Here is a 16,895-nt window from a genome sequence, read left to right on the forward strand (position 1 = left end):
ACTTGTTAGCTAGATGAGGCCAATGCAGTATCAGCCAGGGGTGAGAGCGGCAGTATTAAGAGTCTGTGTCCTGATTATAAGGTGAGACTGCAGGCTACCAGATACTGGAAGTCAAATTTTGCTCCTGCATGCTGCCAAGTCTTTTCATCCATCTTGGCTTCATAAAAAAGGCAGTGGTATCGAATTGATGTTGAACTGATCCTAAGGATTTAGTTCAGTTCAAAAAAACCCACTCCATCTCTCCCAAAGACAGAAGTGCTGCTTTACACACACAGAGATACTGACAGTGGTTTGACACTTTCATATTCAAACTGGAGTTCTAGGAAGGTAGGAATGCTTTGCTGTGATGCACAGAACATCCTATGTGGCAGATGTTGCCTTTGTTTAAGGGCATGAAACAGGCGATTCTGGCAGTTTTGCTGTATGGATGCAAAAGTGGGCACTTGAGACGGGAATCATTTAAGCTTTGAATGTCTGACTCATAAGAACATAATACAGCATGCTCAGATACTGATGTTTATAAATGGTATGAAGCATGGTGTTTTTATTAACTTCCTCTAAAATGCAATTAAAAATTTTCTGATTGAAAATGAGAGGAGATGGTCAGTAGGTAGGAAGATGGCTCGAGACAAGACCTAAAGCAATGGCTGGAGTGTTGCTGTTGGCACTTGCTAAGAAAGGTGGCAGAAACCAGAAGTGGAGAAACATGTGGTAAAAGAAGAATGGAAACAGTTTATCCATCGAACGAGTTTATCCAGTTGGTAACTCAACAACAATCTGGCATCCATAATATTAACAATTGCACAAATGGGAAGTGGATTTTCAAGTATTTCAGAATTAAGAAACCATCTAGCATCAAAAGGATACAGTGAATTTATATATATTTATATATACACACTTTCTACAAACTTATTATAAAAGACCATAGTTATTGATCATAGAGTACAGTCAAACTTCCTCACTTTATATCTGTTCAGTCTCCACGTACTGGAGTTATAAGCGAGAATAACTTGATGAAACAAGAGTTTATAAAATTTCTTTATAAGAGAACTTTTATTTAACAGTAAATTAGGCTGATAGGAGCAATGAATTCCAGTACTAACAGAGCCAAGTACCTGGTGTGTTCATGACTTGACTTCAGCTTCTTCCACTTGAGGTAGTGTATCCCAAACTGGTTTCTTAATGTGCTCAGGTATTCTCTCTATCTTAGTCTAAAAGGAAAGCAAAACAACCATTTGTTACACCAACTAGCTAACATCTAACCACTTTATTTACTCGTTTGAGATATGACTCAGATTAAAAATGCCATCTAGTGGCACTTCCAAGCAATACAGCCTTTTTACTGTGTAATACTTTTGAAAAACGTTCCTTCCAAATTACACCCATTTCCTCGGCTGACCTTCTAAAGACTTCAGTAGTTATTGGTATTTGCATAAGGACTAAAGTCTCATAAATCATTAAATTAATAATGTGGTGTGGAAACTTACCTTTTTTACTTCCATGGCAACCCCTTCAGGTAAGTTTCGTTGCACATACTCCAAGTAAACTGCAGCAGTACTGCTTGTCAGGTATTTTAACTAAAACAGAAGTAATGTTTGCTAATTAACTACTACTACTAATACTTCAAACAGAAAAAAAACCAAACCCAAAAGTTCGCTCAAGCTTCTTTTTAGCTTCTGTTATGGGGCCAAACATAAGAAAGGCAGTTCCCATGATACTGAACAGAGCTGGTTGTTGATCTGTACTCAACTCTCTTACTTCCCTCCACAGAACTGCACATGCTGCCTGGGATCATAGGCACTGGTTATGATGGAATTGGTCATCTTAACACGGCAGGTATCAGGTGAAATTAATTACAGGTTATGCAAGAATTACCCTCAAATTTCAAGCCTATTGTAAATCCTGCAACTCCAGAGTTCCACTGATTTTTTAGTGTCTCCTGGTTCCACTGAATTACTGACGTTTTAGTTTTTCCTGGAAGGCAAACACTGAGCTTATGGTCTGTGGGCAGCCATTTGTGCTACACTAATGTCTGGGGACTTCAAGTCTCATTTTGCTAAGCACTGTGCAAATGTACAGTAAGACACCCAGGAGCCACAAAATGCTGGCAGTAAACCTTTCTTCTAAGAAAGTCAACCACAGCTGCATTCTAAACCATACAAATGTCTGTGTCATTGGCCACAGAACTTGTGGTTTGTCTATGCTTCCTTTCTTGCATTTCCTCCATGTAGTTTTAGTTTGGCACATGATGCTGCATAGGGCAAAAGTATGTCTGTTCAAAAACATCAGACTCACAGAGAACAGAACCCTTAGTGATTGGCAACAACAATGATTTAGATGCATCTTCTTCCCTTCCTGAGAAGGCTTCCATCCCACTGACTTTTCATAACACACATGAAGATAACCCTCAATTCTACCTCATTCTTTTAGTCATCCTTTCAGCTCTTAAGATGATAGTCAAAACCAGCCTTTTAGTCCAAAAATTACATAGGCTGTGCATTCAGAATAACTTGTGTTACATTTGATGTACCTAAGTCAGCTGCTTTCTCATGTTCCCCTACACTCTCCTCCCCAACCCAAGTAAACAGGAAATTTGTTTTCACTTTTGAACTAACATCTAGTAACATCTTTGATTCGTGCACCCAGAAACCTTTTTTTTCCTTCTTTCTTACCTCCAAACACATGTAATGTGTTCTCATTTCATACTGAACTCGATGCTTCTTGTAAATATGTACAGATTTGAGAAGTGTAAATCGTTCTATCGTCTTTGGAGGTTTATCTCTGAACAAAGAAAAAGACAATTTCATGTTATATAAAGGATGATAATACAAGTTTATCTCAAAGATTACGCTGGAATCCCTGTTCTTATTTGACACTTACAAGATCTTCAAGGGAATATGAAACACTGTGGTATAGTTTGTTATTATAACTCACATGGGCATGATTAACACTCAGGTATTAGCCAGCATTAGCTCAGGGAAGCTACAGCACTGACAGCTGTATTTAGAGTACTGTCAATATCCTTCATGTAATCCACTACAGCAGTGCTGAGTGCAGATCTGCTGCTGCTTTCTTACCACTGTACTGCCATCTAAGAAGTGTCAGATTTATAATCTGAGAAAAAACTGTCAGATTACATCCATTTCTTAAAAAAAAAAGAGAAAATAATACTTCTAAGCACAGAACCTTAATTACAGTAGATGACATAAGAAGCATCTGACACCACATCACTCTACAGATCAGTTACTTACACTTTTTCAATAGAGATGCCAAGTTCTTTAGCTGCGAGCACTGCAAAATATTCATAGCTGTCCAACACAGCTTTATCGTGACCTTTAACTAAAATGGACAATCTCTTGTACAGTGTTTCTGGCTCATCTGAAATAGATACCTGCATTTTTAAAAAAGGACAAGAGTTACCACTGTATGTTCTCCTTAATTAATGCTCACACTGCCTGTTTCCTTAACCTGTGTGCCACGTTAGTAAAAGAGGAAAAACACCCTGCAACCTGTTCAGCTGCTTATTTATCTAACAGAGGCTGACTCTATTACCTTGATTGACAGGTCTCACTCTTATCAGGGAAAGCAAAGTATGAAGAGATAGCTAACTTCTGAACATTTAGGTAAAATTTCTTCATCCAAAAAGGAATGCCAGACAAATATAAGGAGGACAACGCTAGCAAAGCCAAGAATGAAATTCATTGTTAAAGCAAGTCTGGAGCAGCAGTATTTGTATTTTAAATAGCAGTGAGAGAATACCCCAAATACTCAGAAGTTTGCTTGGGTATGAAAAGTAACCAGAACATTATGGTCAACCGCCAGAATTCTCACTTACCTAAGTTAGTTATAGGACTACTTTAAACATAGCAGGCTTCCCAAGGTGTATTATCCTTTATGTTTGTGCAAATACAAGTTTATGATTTTCAGTTAGAGCTTCAGTTTCTGATGGCCTGGGCTCACTGATCATCGGAAGAGCCTTGATGTATCTAGAAGCACTGATTTTCCCACAGGTTTACTCCTAGGCAGTTTAGCACAGTAAATCCAGCCACGTGCCAGACATGGCAGGAAGGCTGGGGTCAGCACTGTACATCTAATGCTGCCTGTCAGATGTTTCTGAAGCCCTGGACAAAGAGCTACTAAGCTGCCACAGGTGCTGAACTGAATGTGGCCAAAAAGCTGGTATTTCATAGAGTTATGGCTGCACACAGAAAGCAGAAAGTGACTAAGTGGGAACTGTGAGCTAAAGAATCTTGCCCAAAAAACCCTCAAAAGATCTCAAATGCCAGTAATCTAAATTATTTCTTTCTCTATGACAAATTTAACATCACTAAGACAGAACTTTAAAAACCCGTAAGAAAGGAATTCAAGTTTTTCTGTATGTTCTCTTTATAACTAAGACAATATACAAAATACTGTGCTACAAAACACTTACCAAAGGATTGGTCTTAGGCTCCTGTGTATCAACATGGGATCCAGCCAGCCGTGCTCCCATCGAGTTGGAGCTTCTAGAAATACAAGGGGAAAAGCATAAAATAAGTTGTTAAAGATGGAGTTTTGTTTTTTTTTTTTAGGGACTACTGAGGAGCAGTGAAAGAAGGAGGGTCCTTTATACTTACGGAAGAAAATACTGCTTTTGCATAATTCTGCTTGCATAACTGACAGGAAAAGTTGATCCCTGTATAAAACAAATAAGTTATCCTGTGGGTTTTTCCCCCCAAACCAGAAAGTAGTCAGTTAATACAGGTTTATTAAAAATTACTTTTTTTGTACACCAAAGCACAGCACATTCCTAAGCACCGATCTGGCAAAGTATGACATCTGCTCCGTTGGAAAACACAGGAAAACAGAGGAAAACAGGACCATGGAAATAAATTTCAGTATACAATAGCACCTAAAAAAGGAACACATTAAAGGCACAATAATAGTATGCGCTTACTAATGAGGCACCTGAATAGCAACCACAAAGCATATTTTCAACAGAAGAATGTATTTTTTTGTGGCGTCAGATGTCATTTCTGTGTATGTTTTACTTTCATAGTAGAATATATATTAGTTTTGTCAAGTGACAAGCCTAAGTAGGACTTGTAAAAGCAATTGAAAACAGTATTCTAAAATGCAAAAACTCAACTTCTGAATTTAACTGGAAATTTTCTGTTTTTTCAGAAAAAAAGCTCCTTGTGATTTTGAACACTTGCTCTTCTGAAGAGAACATTTAAACAGAAATCCTTCTTACAAGTTAATGAGTCATATTTAAAAGATAACATGATTTTTCTGTGTTAAAAAGGTAATACAGTTGTTAATCAAGATGTAACATTATTATCTTTCATACTAGAATAACTGTTCCCTTCTGAACATTATGTGGCTTCTACCTTCCTTCCACTGATTCTTCATTTGACAAAGTTACAAACTACTGGGGAGGGAAGGGGGTGGGAAGGAACTTTCACTTGCCTAACAGAGCCTCAGGGCTGCAGCAGAATGCTAAAGCCAAATTATTTTCTTATCCTGCCCCTTGATATTCTTTTTAAGAGGTGCTGAAGCCATAGCTTTAAGAGAGAAGACAGATACCCTACCCACGAGTTATAGAGGCAACTGTCTAATCAAAACATCAGAAAACAGCCAGAATTTACACTTTTCTAGGTAATCTTACTGTAGTTGCTCATGGATATGCATAACTGACTACATGATGCTAATAGGTCCCTAACCTTTTCCAGCATGCATTATACACTCATTAGACATCAGCAGTGAATGAAGCTGTTTTCCGAAGTAATTCTGCCTCAATTGCTACTTATCCTACAAATGCTGCTTCCAATAAGAAAGATGACTGCAGGAAGAGGTAGGACAGATTCCTGTTTACAAAGGTGACTGTTGTACAAATGCCTCCCCTCAGGCAACCCTTTCAAATCCAGATGTTCACAGAGAGCCACTGGTGTTACATCCTTTAAATGCATGTCACAATAAGCAACTTCAGAAGCACTGAATATTTGCCACTATAGTTGATAATCATTCATAACATTTCAAAGTTTTTCCATTGGGAACTACTTGAGCCTTAATACCTGAAACTACTGAAATACATCTGATAATTCTCTAATGACACCTAATAAAATAGAGGGACTCTTTACAAGAGCGTGTAGTGACAGGACAAGGGAGAATGGGTTCAAACTGAAAGAGGGTAGGTGTCAATTAGATATTAGAGAAAATATCTTTTCTGTGAGGGTGGTGAGACACTGGAACAGGTTGCCCAGAGAAGCTGTGGCTGCCCCATCCCTGGAAGTGTTGAAGGCTACGGTGGATGTGGCTTTGAGCAACCTGGTCTAATGGAAGGTGTCCCTGCCCATGGCAGGGGTTTGGAACTAGATAGTCTTTAAGGTCCCTTTCAACCCAGATCATTCTATGATAAAATTATGTTGATACTTGCATGTCAATTCTCTCTCTCTGAAGTCCTAATAGTGCCTCCCTTCCATTCAACAGCAATAGGAAATACAATAACCATCACCTGACATCACTTCAGGAAGCAGACAGGCCTATGAGCATAGAAGATTGTATTCAGTGCAGAGCTTAAAGTGTGTGAGCAAGTACATGGCACAGAACCTGACCTCAGATGACAAATGTAAGACTACTGACTGTAATCATAACTAAGTTTTTTATCTGTTTTGGTTTTTCTGTGTATGCAGTCTCTGTTATGTATTCTTTTACTTCTAACTGCTTAACCTTGTAATAATGGATTAATTATTTGCATACAAAGATACGTGCGCTCAAAGCATATTGTGCTATATGGTTTTGGATACAAAAATTTCCATCTTCATGTAATAAAGATGAATCAAACAAAACATGATGAAGCAGTAGAGTCCTATCCCACCAGTTAAGCTCTCCAGCCTATCCAATATTCTATGATTATGCATGTTATTCCCACCACGTGCCATCTCCCTTTGTTACTAATTACGCAGGTATGCGTCACGTCTAAAATTAAAGGTGCTCTGTGCAAATTTTGACAAAATGATACACTGAATATCTCAAGTAGTAAAGATGGTGTTCAGCAGGCAGGAAAGTGCACTTTAACAGCTTCATTCTCTGATTTAAATACACTTGATGTGCTCTCGCTAATGGCCATCAGAGCAGGTGGAAAAGACACTCAAAGTCTGCAGAATTCAATTTCCTGTGTGAACCAAGACCTTGTACAAAACATAATTAAACCTCTCCTAGCGCAAAATAGCCTTAACTTTGCTGAAATACTCAGAGGAAGACAGAAGCCTGCAAGCTAAGCAAGTCCAGAATACAGTGCACACACAGAAGTGAATTTAAGCTTCAGAAAATGAATAGTAAACACCCAACATCGAATTTTCTCAATTTGAAAGCAATCACTCTTTAGAAGTCAAAACCAGCACGAAACATCGGCAGTGCAAAACACCTCCCTATTTTTTAACGTTTTAACTTCCAAGATTTGAAACTTTTAAGACTAGAAATTGGCTTGGCACATGACCTCCAAACCCAAGAGATCTATTCCTCACCATCCCTTACACCCAGAGTAAGTGCTGGGAAAAAACAAACAAACAAACAAACAACAGAACTGCAGGGAAGAGTTCTGAGAATCCATTAGGCGATGATGGCGTGCAGAGACACGGCCCCACGCTGTACCACCCCAATCCTCCCACAGCCCAAAGGATAACATTTGCCATGTCCCCTTTTCCCACTCCCCTCAGGAATGAAGACGCCAAGGGACGAGGAGGAGGAGAACGGGGCTCTCCCGTCCCCTCTCCCGCCACACGCCGCACCTGACAGAGCCGCCGCCACAGCCACCCGGCCGCCATCTTGTCTCCGCCCCGACCCGCCCCCCATCGCCCGGAAGGAGAAGCCCGGCCTCATGCACCACCCCCTTCCCTCAAGGGAAAGGCTCTGGCGACAGGACAGCGCTCGAGGGCGAGGAGACGAGTTGGGAGCTCGTTTGGCGCCGTGCGAGCTTCTAATTCGTCTCCCCGCCCCCGTCCCCGCCTCCCCCAGGCGCTGCCTCAGGGCACGACCGGCGGTGCAGCAGCTTCCCCTCAGCCGCTTCCCGACAACGCTGGCCCCGGTCCCCTCGCAGACACTCCCCGTCTTGTTCTCCAGGAATCGTTTGAAAAAACGATTACATGAACCTTAGTTTTCAACCTTTCCCCCTCCCTCTTAAAAATAGTTAAAAAAGGTATACAAGCCCGTTAGAGCAAAACCCAGCTAACTATATTTTACCGAAGTATTAAAATTACTGGAAATAGCACAGAAACCCATTTCTGTTAATAATATAACACAGGTTCTGATAGGAACGAAATATTTAAAGGGAGTGGGGAATAAACAAGTACTAATTCACTCCACTAAACCATCCTTAAATACACACAATCAGATAGGCATTAACCTGAAATTTAGCTTTGTGCAAGTCAAATGCCAATTTAGCTTTGTGCAAGTCAAATGCCAGGAGCAGGAACCTGAAACCAGCATAGATCACAAGTTATATCAAATGTATATTTTTTTTATTTTGTTACTTCCTCTGCCACCTAAAATTACAGTTGGCTTTTTACACTAAAGCACCTAAAATATTTACACAACCATCTTCTAATAAAATAACAGTTAAATATTGAAAATAAGATTTTTCTCATAAAATATGCTTTCTGTATGTACAGGTTTTATCAAAGAGGACTAGGTCCAATATTGAACAGTCTTCCATCATCAACCATCAGCAAGAAAACAAGTTTTCTGAAATAAAACTATGTCCAACTTGTACAAATAGGCAGAACAGCATCTGTTTAACAACAGCCAATGCAACACTTAATAATGATGAAGTCAATGTTTGAGGCCTAAACCATGTACTGCTTAGGAAATGTACATTTCTTTTTTTTTCCCTTTATGAATAACTTCTTTGGTTATCATTGTTCTGATATCTTTTTGGCTGTACAGCATCTGATTAATGTTACAGAACCAGGCATATATATGTGTGTGTATATATATATTTATAGATAAGTTTAGCACAGATCCTGTCCAATTGTTCCACTGTAGATACTTCAATAAAGAGCTGTTCTTCAGAATCAAGCCCATAAGTTTCTACTGTATTTCACGCTGTTCTTCAATCAGAATTCTGACTTCAAATATAATTTTGCTTAAACACGCAGTTTTTTCCCCACCATTAACAAGAGAATCTGAAAACACATCCATTTTCCAGTGTAGCAGCCTTTCTCAGAAAGATCCTTAGAACTTCAAAATGATACAATTTTGGGAGAGGGAGAAGAGATTCTGCTGGGCTGTTTCTAACACAGGCTCCTAAGAGCCAACACGTTACTACTGCTCACAAAACTCTCCACTTTGCAAACCATGAAGACTTTACAACCTATGAGATTTCTTGTCAGTGGATCTAGCTGGTGGTACAGAGCTGAGCACCCAGTGCACTGAGCCTGGGTTGCATATGGCCCCTGTAAAAGTAACACGTCACAGCACAGAACTGCTGGGGAGTGTCTGACTGACAGTTCAAGGAAGAAAGAAAAGCTGCCTGATTTCCTGAAACTCAAGGATACGGTAACTGAGAATGTCATCCCTTATGTGGTAGAGGGAGTGATATTTCACCCACTGGTCAAAACCAACTCAAAGAACCTCTGGAACAACCCCCAAAACACTAAAAAACCCATTTACATAGGAACTTCATTAACGAGAAACTGAGAAGTTATTATCATTCTCCTAAAGAGTTGTTCTTTAGCATCAGAGCATTTGACCTTAAGCAGAAACTTGAGGTCGTTTGGCTTCACATATTTGGCTCTGACAGACAAGGTACCTCTCTCTGTCAGTGGGTCCCACTGTTCTTGAACTTGTGTGATCCAGTACTCCTATAAAAGTGCCATAATTTGCTCTCATTTTGCATAGTTAAACAAGGAAGAAAGACAGTAGAAAATAAGACCTACCATCTCTCAGATTCTGCTAAAGGTATTAGGAATGTGGCAAAAAAAACCCAATAAAACAAAACCCAACCCATAAAAAAACCCCAAACAATGCTAAAACCTGGAAGATCTGAAATCAGTCTTATAAAATATTTTATAAAGTTAGCAATACTCCTCTACTGTGCAAAATTCACAAGAAAATCAGTGCTGCTACCTGTGAAAGCTCTACAACCAGCATTCATACTCTGTTATTAAAGGTCCACTCAACCTAACTCCAATTCTTCCTCAATTCTTTTATTCTGCAAGGTACGATTCTTTTGATATCCTGTTTACTCAGAGAACTAAATTTAAATTTATATAAACGTTGTCAAGGCATCCACCAGGTAGATCTGAACCTAAGGGAGGAGAAATGGTAATTAAACAGCAACATCAACTCACCTTTGCAGTATGTTTTACTGAATAAACAATATTTGAATTTGTTGTAATGAGGATTGAAAATGGCACAAGATTAACATGTTATACCTGGAAGTAATAACTAAATACGTGCTGAAGGCATATACTCCATCAGTCTCTGTTCCATGGGCAAGAATCCTGCACTGCTCAAGCACAGACTCCCCTAAAACCACCGAGATGGCTATTCCACAGTGTGATTTATTGTCACAGCACAGTATTTTCAGTGCAATCTGATTACCAAGGCAGTGTTCCTGATTCAGTGTTCCCATCAGATGATGTGAACCACAGTACAATCATTTTCTTTCTTCAGTCCTTGAATTAGGTCATTTTAAAATCAGAAGATCAAAACCTTGCTAAAATGGAAGGTCTGAAATGTCCTCTGTAAACAAGACAGAACTGAAAATGTACTGCAATTACAGATGATGCAGTCACTCCTGTAACTATTTCACAGTTAAATCAGATTTTTTCCCCCTCCATCTCCCTTAAAATGACAGTACAAAGAATGTAATCATATCTTTAAGAGAGATGACATTTAGTCTCTAGAAGATGCTGGAAATGATCCAATATAGGCAAAAAAAAAATGTTTCATCAGAAGTGTGTGAAGTTTATTCTTGCAATTGGGGTAAAATGAAACTTGGAAGAGTTAAAGACTAAAGATTCTACTGGGACCATCTGGAGGGAACTGACAGCAGAACCACAAACTTCTGTAATTAGTGGCCTTGGAAGTTACCAGCAAGAAGAGCTCAGATAAAAACACCTTATAAGAATATTTGTACCAATTATTTATTTCTTCCCCCAAAACACAATTTATTAAAAAAAAAGGGAAAAAAGCAGATTTTTTTTTTTTTTCTAGACCTGGATAAAACAATTATCATTTTCAACAGGTAGTTTACAATCAGTGGGGAATAAACAAGCAGTCCAGGTTTCCTGATTGATCCATTCAGGGTGTGCTCAGTAGCTGTCTATCAAACAACTTTATTTACAACTCAGCATCATCCTGCAGTAGATCTGGATCTTCATCATCCAATAAAAGGTCAGCATCCATGACTTCGTTCTCTTCCATGACATCACCCAGATCCGGAACAACATCGTCATCAATGTCACCAACATTTTCAACATGTTTAACCAAACCCATGTGATCCAGGGGGATCAAACTATGCCCAGCTGGCCCAGTAGTTCTTGCAATAGTGGCTGCCATTTCTGCTGCCACAGCAGCTTTCTGAGCCTTCTGCCTTTGCTGTTCTTCTTGTTGTCTGTGAGTCTTCATATGAGCATTGCGGCTTTTGATTTTGAAAAATACCCTAAATTTTAAAAGAAAAAAAGAAATCAGATAAAAACGCATTGCTTTTGATGAAGTGAGCCAAAAAAGACTCAACAACCTATCAGTACATTTGCTTCCTTGTCCTGAAATAGAAGTCAGTGAAGTCTGCAATGCCATGGTGCGAATTTCAGGGACAGACTACCAGATTTATACATCCTGATGGTATCAAAATGGCCTGCTCTGACTCTGCCAGAGGTAGTTTGTAACTCCCACACTTCAGTATCCATGCACAGCCTAATCCTCTCTGTATTGGTTTTACAACAATCTTGCACAGGATGGAAAAAGTGAAGGAATACATTAGGATGGACAATGCACAGCAACACAAAAGAAAGCTGCGCACTGTCACATCCAAGCCTGTGATGAAGCAGAAAGCTGGACTGTCAGATATACAAATTCTAGCAGATAAATGGATTCAGGAAAATAGGAGTAAATACTGCAGGGATATCACATCCAAAATGTCATGCAAACCCATCTCTGATAGTTTTGGTAAGAGGACTTCATCATCTAGGGGGAGAACTTCTTTTGAGACCATCAGAGTGAAATAAAGGGTTTGTTCACAGCACTATTGACCTGGAATCTAAACAGGCAAATGCGATGCAATACTGCAGACACTCATATACACTTACTTGCCACACTCCTTGCAAGGAAAAATTGTTGTTGGGTCGGTCTCACCACTTGTTGTGCTGTGGGCAGGTGAACTCTTGATGGAGCAGTATCCGCTCTGCGTACCAGATTTCTGCTTAGTGCCTGGAATGGTGCATTGTGTTTTTGTCACCTGATTCGTACCTCCATGAATGCGAGCGTGGCCATTTAGGGCTTGTCGGGAACTGAACACCTGATGGGGGGTTGTTGGGTGGAGGGAAGAAAAAAAAAAAAAAAAAAAAAAAAAAACCCCAAGAAATCACAAGACAATACTGGAACAGAAACTGCAGAAAGTAGGATGCTGAATGCATATCACAACAACTGTACACATCTAATATGCACGATCTCACTAAAGAAACGTAGTCATAATAAAACAAAGCAGTGAGCTATCCTCTTGGTTTCAGTTGTGTAATGTAATTGGAGCTGTTACCATATAGTAATTCTAACTGTTGCATCATCTCAGGATTCAATTTTCTGTACAGATCAAACTGCTTATATTTGGTGAGGTGGGAATTAAAAGTCAAGAATTAAAAGCAGTCAAAATATTTGTAATATCTTTGTAATACAGAGATATTCAGGAGATATCACTGCCCAGGAGTAGTCTAAATCCACGATCTCAAAAATCACAATTCACTAGTTTACACGCACCACCCCTCCCCCCTCCTTAAATATACCAAACAGACTCACAGCGCCACAGTTTGGCATTTTACAGATGAAGGAGGACGAAGAAAGTGGAAGACCCTGAAGAGCAGGCAGATCTATGGGTCCAACAAGAGGGATTGCGGGTGGGTCAGGAGACTTTTGCATTTCCCTTTCTTCCTTTCTGTCTTCTTCCATCTCCTCATCTTCCTCTAACACTTCCTCTTCTCCACTTGTCTGAAAAAGACAGTGCACTTAACAAATACTAGAAATATGGTCAAAGACAGCACTGGATAGTAGGACATATATAGTTCTGAACAGCAGGCTTTTTAATCAAGTCTGCTTCCCAGTTTCAGTATTTCCTCCCATCCTGAATGAACTTCTGGTCTTGCTGGAACTACCGCCACTTAACGGATAAGCTATAGCACATGAAGCTTATCTGCAGTGCTCAAAACACCCTCCATCTGTATTATGGAGCTGTAGCTCCAACGATCTACAGATGCCAGGCTGCAGTACTCTCCTGCCATTAGAAAGGCAATGTACACTGCATTTGTAGCCAAGTTACTTAATAAACCAAAAAAAAAAAATCTAACTCACAAACCAACACATCTCAAGTGGCGTTTGTACCAGAATGTTAGAGCAGCTTTTAGGAGCAGACATGGGCACAGGCATAATTTAAAGAGGTTTACCTGCTGGACTACACTTAGATAATGGACTTTTATCTTGTTACAGTCCAGGAACACAGATCTTGGTGCAGCTGAGGTCACAAAATGTTCATACAGAATATAATTTAGCATTATGTAATAATTTTGCTTGGAAGACACCTCTGTCACCTAGTTCAACCTCCTCCTCAACACAGCACAAACAAAAATTATCAAGTGTTAAACTTTCTCATATTCTTTTAGACTTACCAGGCATTCATCTCTTTTTTTCTCTAAACGTGTTCTGTGTTTCCGTCCCAAACGCAAGATTTTCTTCCAGGTATAGTAGTATTCCACACATTGTGCAACTGTCTTAGACTTAACCTGTAGTTGAGTAATACAGAAACAGTCCAATCTCAATTTTTTCCTTTCATTCAACACTATTTGAATATATTCCAAGAGGTTGGCTTTATTACTCAAACATTCAAATGGAGCAAAAAAAAAAAAGGCAGTTTGGCTACAACATGAATGCTCTTGTAGAATAGGTTTTTTTCAGGGTTTTTTTTCAGTCAAATTTGTGTTGACTTTTTCAGCTTCAGCAGATTTCTCTGGGATTCTCTAGACTCCAGCCAGAAAATGACTCAGAATATACTTTTGTAGCTCAAGTGTACAACACAACTGAGAAATCTAGGAATTAAGATTTGATTTGCATAAACCCACATGTTTTTCAACACTGGAGCTAAGAAGTAGGATATTGTGCCCTGAGATGTATACACCTTGCCTTTTCTGCTTCGTGGCAGAACATGAAAATTAAGCCCAAACATGTTCTCTCTTTATTAACAGGTTTCAACCCTTTCTGGCACAAGGCTCCATGCCAGGGACTCGGGTACCTTGTAACAAACTGCCAGAGAACACCACGATGTTAATGGAGAACCATACTTATCCCACACGTAGAATGCCATGATTTGGACTTCAGGTGTGGAAACTTTTACATGTAATAACAAAAGGAATAGTTTTTATTTATTTGTAACTGTTTTTTACTGGTACTTATTGCGTAGGTATGTCCAATGAATAAACCACTCTTGTAACCACTGCTGGCTCTACGCCTGCAATAAGCTGGTCTGACACTGGAGGGAAAACAAAGAGGAACAGAACACAGCAAAAGGAAAAAAAAAACAATTGACAGAACAGAAATAACCTTACCATTTTCTGTACATATATGAAATCTTTGCTGTAGGTGGACAATGCCTCTTTGAACAGCCTCCTTTCTTGATGCGTCCATTTGTCAGAACCTTAAAAAAAAAGTTAATTCATTATAAATTATAAAAACTCACCACCTTTATGCTGATGTAGCATTTGAAACAAAAACTGGGAAGCCTCAAGCACATGCTACTGATAACTGCTACCCAAATACAAGTATGGGTGTACTGACTCAGACCTCCAGTCCATCTAACCAGTATTCGGTCTCCAGCAGTAATCACAGATGGTTGCCTAGGAAACAGTAAGATCAGGGCAAGCAAACACAATGCCTCCCCCTAATTTTTCTTAACCTCTGACCACTTTTGGTGCAGGGGATTTCCTGAGTCTGGTGCAATGTGCTTATTTAGTAACTACCCTTGTAAGTGCTGAGCCACTCTTCCTTTCAACTGATTGAAATTCTTGCACTCAAAACATCCTTTGCTGAAGAGTTTCACAGATATGTAGATCATCTGCATGAAGAGCCATCTCCTTTTTCTTTGTTTCTTGGCTCCCAGTAGCTTCATTGGATGACCCTTTGTTCTTCAGGAGAAGGATAAAATGAATCCAAACCTGACCATCATCTCCATGCTATTCAAGATTCCATGCCCTTTCTGTCACTCCCAAACCTTTGATCATTACTGGTGTTCCTCTTTGAACCTTTACAGTACTAAAACATTCCTTATAGAGATGACAGTACCAGAAAGGCACACAGAAGTCCACATATGAGCAACCTTCAGACTTTCACAGTGGCACCATGTTCTCTATTCTCTTAATGTTTGACCTTAGCTTTTGTAAAATACAGAGCTGATGCTTTCTTAGACCTAGCATTATAATCCCAAACTGTCATTCTACTTGAGAAGTATCACCACAGAACTCATAATTTCCTGTGTAAAGCTTGTATTGTTTATTCCCATATATTCCACTTTACATTTGACTACACAGAAGTTCATCTATCATTTTGTTCTCCAGACAATAACTCTTACAAGATCCTTTTGCAGCTCTTCACTTGCATGGCTTGAGGTAAGACACTTAAAACCTCTGTGACAGGGGTCACAAGTATGTAGAGACTGTAGCAATGTGCAATATGCAAAAAGTATTTTCTGATCATTTAATGGAAGCTGTATATAAAATTTCTAAATACTGTTATTCTGCGTTTGCTCCACCAGCCGAACTGCCCATGAAAATGTGAAATCAACATTTAAATTGAAATGAATTTATGCTTCCTCAGTATGAAACAGAAGGAACACAGGATTGCTCTACTGCATCAAAGCAGTGTTCTGTTTGTTAAGAGTGGGCAGCATTACATATATTAAAGGAAGGATATGCAAGAAGCCATAATGTGGACGCCTCTGAAATGACTTACACTATGAGAAGATTCTACTTTAGCCTGAGAGTTTCTGAAATATCTATAACTTTTATGAAAAGAAATCTCTAATATTTCTGTCAATGTTACCATTTTCCACAGAAATGCTTGCCTCTGCACTGATTTCCATTAACTTGGACTTGACACCACACATGGTATTGAACTCTACAGGTTACTTATGTCTATAAAAAAATATATAGATTTTATCAACTACAAATGTTTTACTTTTCAGCATCAGCTCCCAAGCTTACAAGTTCAGAGCAGGTATCTCACTGCTCCTTTATATGCTGAAAACTACAAAATTAACTTTTCTGCAGCCTGTTTTATGTAGGCTTTTCCAGCACTGGATATAAGCATGCATTAGTTATTTCCACAGAGATTTACACTTAAAGCTCTCTTAAGCATCAGAGAAAGGCACTGGCTTCAAGCCACAAGTTTAACTTATTCTATTATCATCCGAAGATCTTTCTGCTGACACACTGCCTTTCCATCTTTCCCACCCTGAACCAGTGCCATTCCCTTCTTACACAACTTGTCAGTCGTTTGCATTTACCCTCACTTTGAACAGGGGTAAATTCACTGATTAAATGCAGGGGGCTACTCTATTATGCCAAAACATAATTTTAAAAAGGATAACAACACCATGATTTTTCTAGTCATGCTGCTCTTCTGTCTCTACCCCACCCTCCTAAAAAAACAACACAATA

General features: G+C 39.3%; 2 protein-coding genes across 8 annotated transcripts in view; both read right to left on the reverse strand.

The window, feature by feature from the left end:
- Positions 1-1,034: 1,034 nt before the first annotated feature.
- Positions 1,035-7,904, reverse strand: MRPS10 (mitochondrial ribosomal protein S10). Its single transcript, XM_027641379.1, has 7 exons — positions 7,770-7,904; positions 4,617-4,675; positions 4,433-4,505; positions 3,252-3,391; positions 2,673-2,781; positions 1,488-1,577; positions 1,035-1,211 (listed from the first exon to the last, which is right to left on the reverse strand). Exons 1-7 carry the CDS (start codon positions 7,803-7,805, stop codon positions 1,125-1,127), a joined length of 594 nt encoding a protein of 197 aa, XP_027497180.1. The 5' UTR covers positions 7,806-7,904; the 3' UTR covers positions 1,035-1,124.
- A 572-nt stretch (positions 7,905-8,476) lies between these two features.
- The window catches only part of TRERF1 (transcriptional regulating factor 1), a 74,040-nt gene continuing 65,621 nt past the window's right edge, over positions 8,477-16,895 (reverse strand). For 6 of the 7 annotated variants that reach the window (XM_027641378.1, XM_027641375.1, XM_027641377.1 and 3 more), the window contains 5 exons: positions 14,790-14,878; positions 13,857-13,970; positions 12,994-13,182; positions 12,291-12,499; positions 8,477-11,644 (listed from right to left, as the gene is read on the reverse strand). In XM_027641378.1, coding sequence (XP_027497179.1) covers positions 11,323-11,644; positions 12,291-12,499; positions 12,994-13,182; positions 13,857-13,970; positions 14,790-14,878 — 923 coding nt within the window. In that variant the 3' untranslated portion in view covers positions 8,477-11,322. The remainder of the gene's footprint in view (positions 11,645-12,290; positions 12,500-12,993; positions 13,183-13,856; positions 13,971-14,789; positions 14,879-16,895) is intronic. The other variant, XM_027641376.1, reaches the window with a different exon arrangement.

Source organism: Corapipo altera, unplaced genomic scaffold, assembly GCF_003945725.1.
Source record: "Corapipo altera isolate COAL_440 unplaced genomic scaffold, ASM394572v1 48b, whole genome shotgun sequence".
Lineage (NCBI taxonomy): Eukaryota > Metazoa > Chordata > Aves > Passeriformes > Pipridae > Corapipo > Corapipo altera.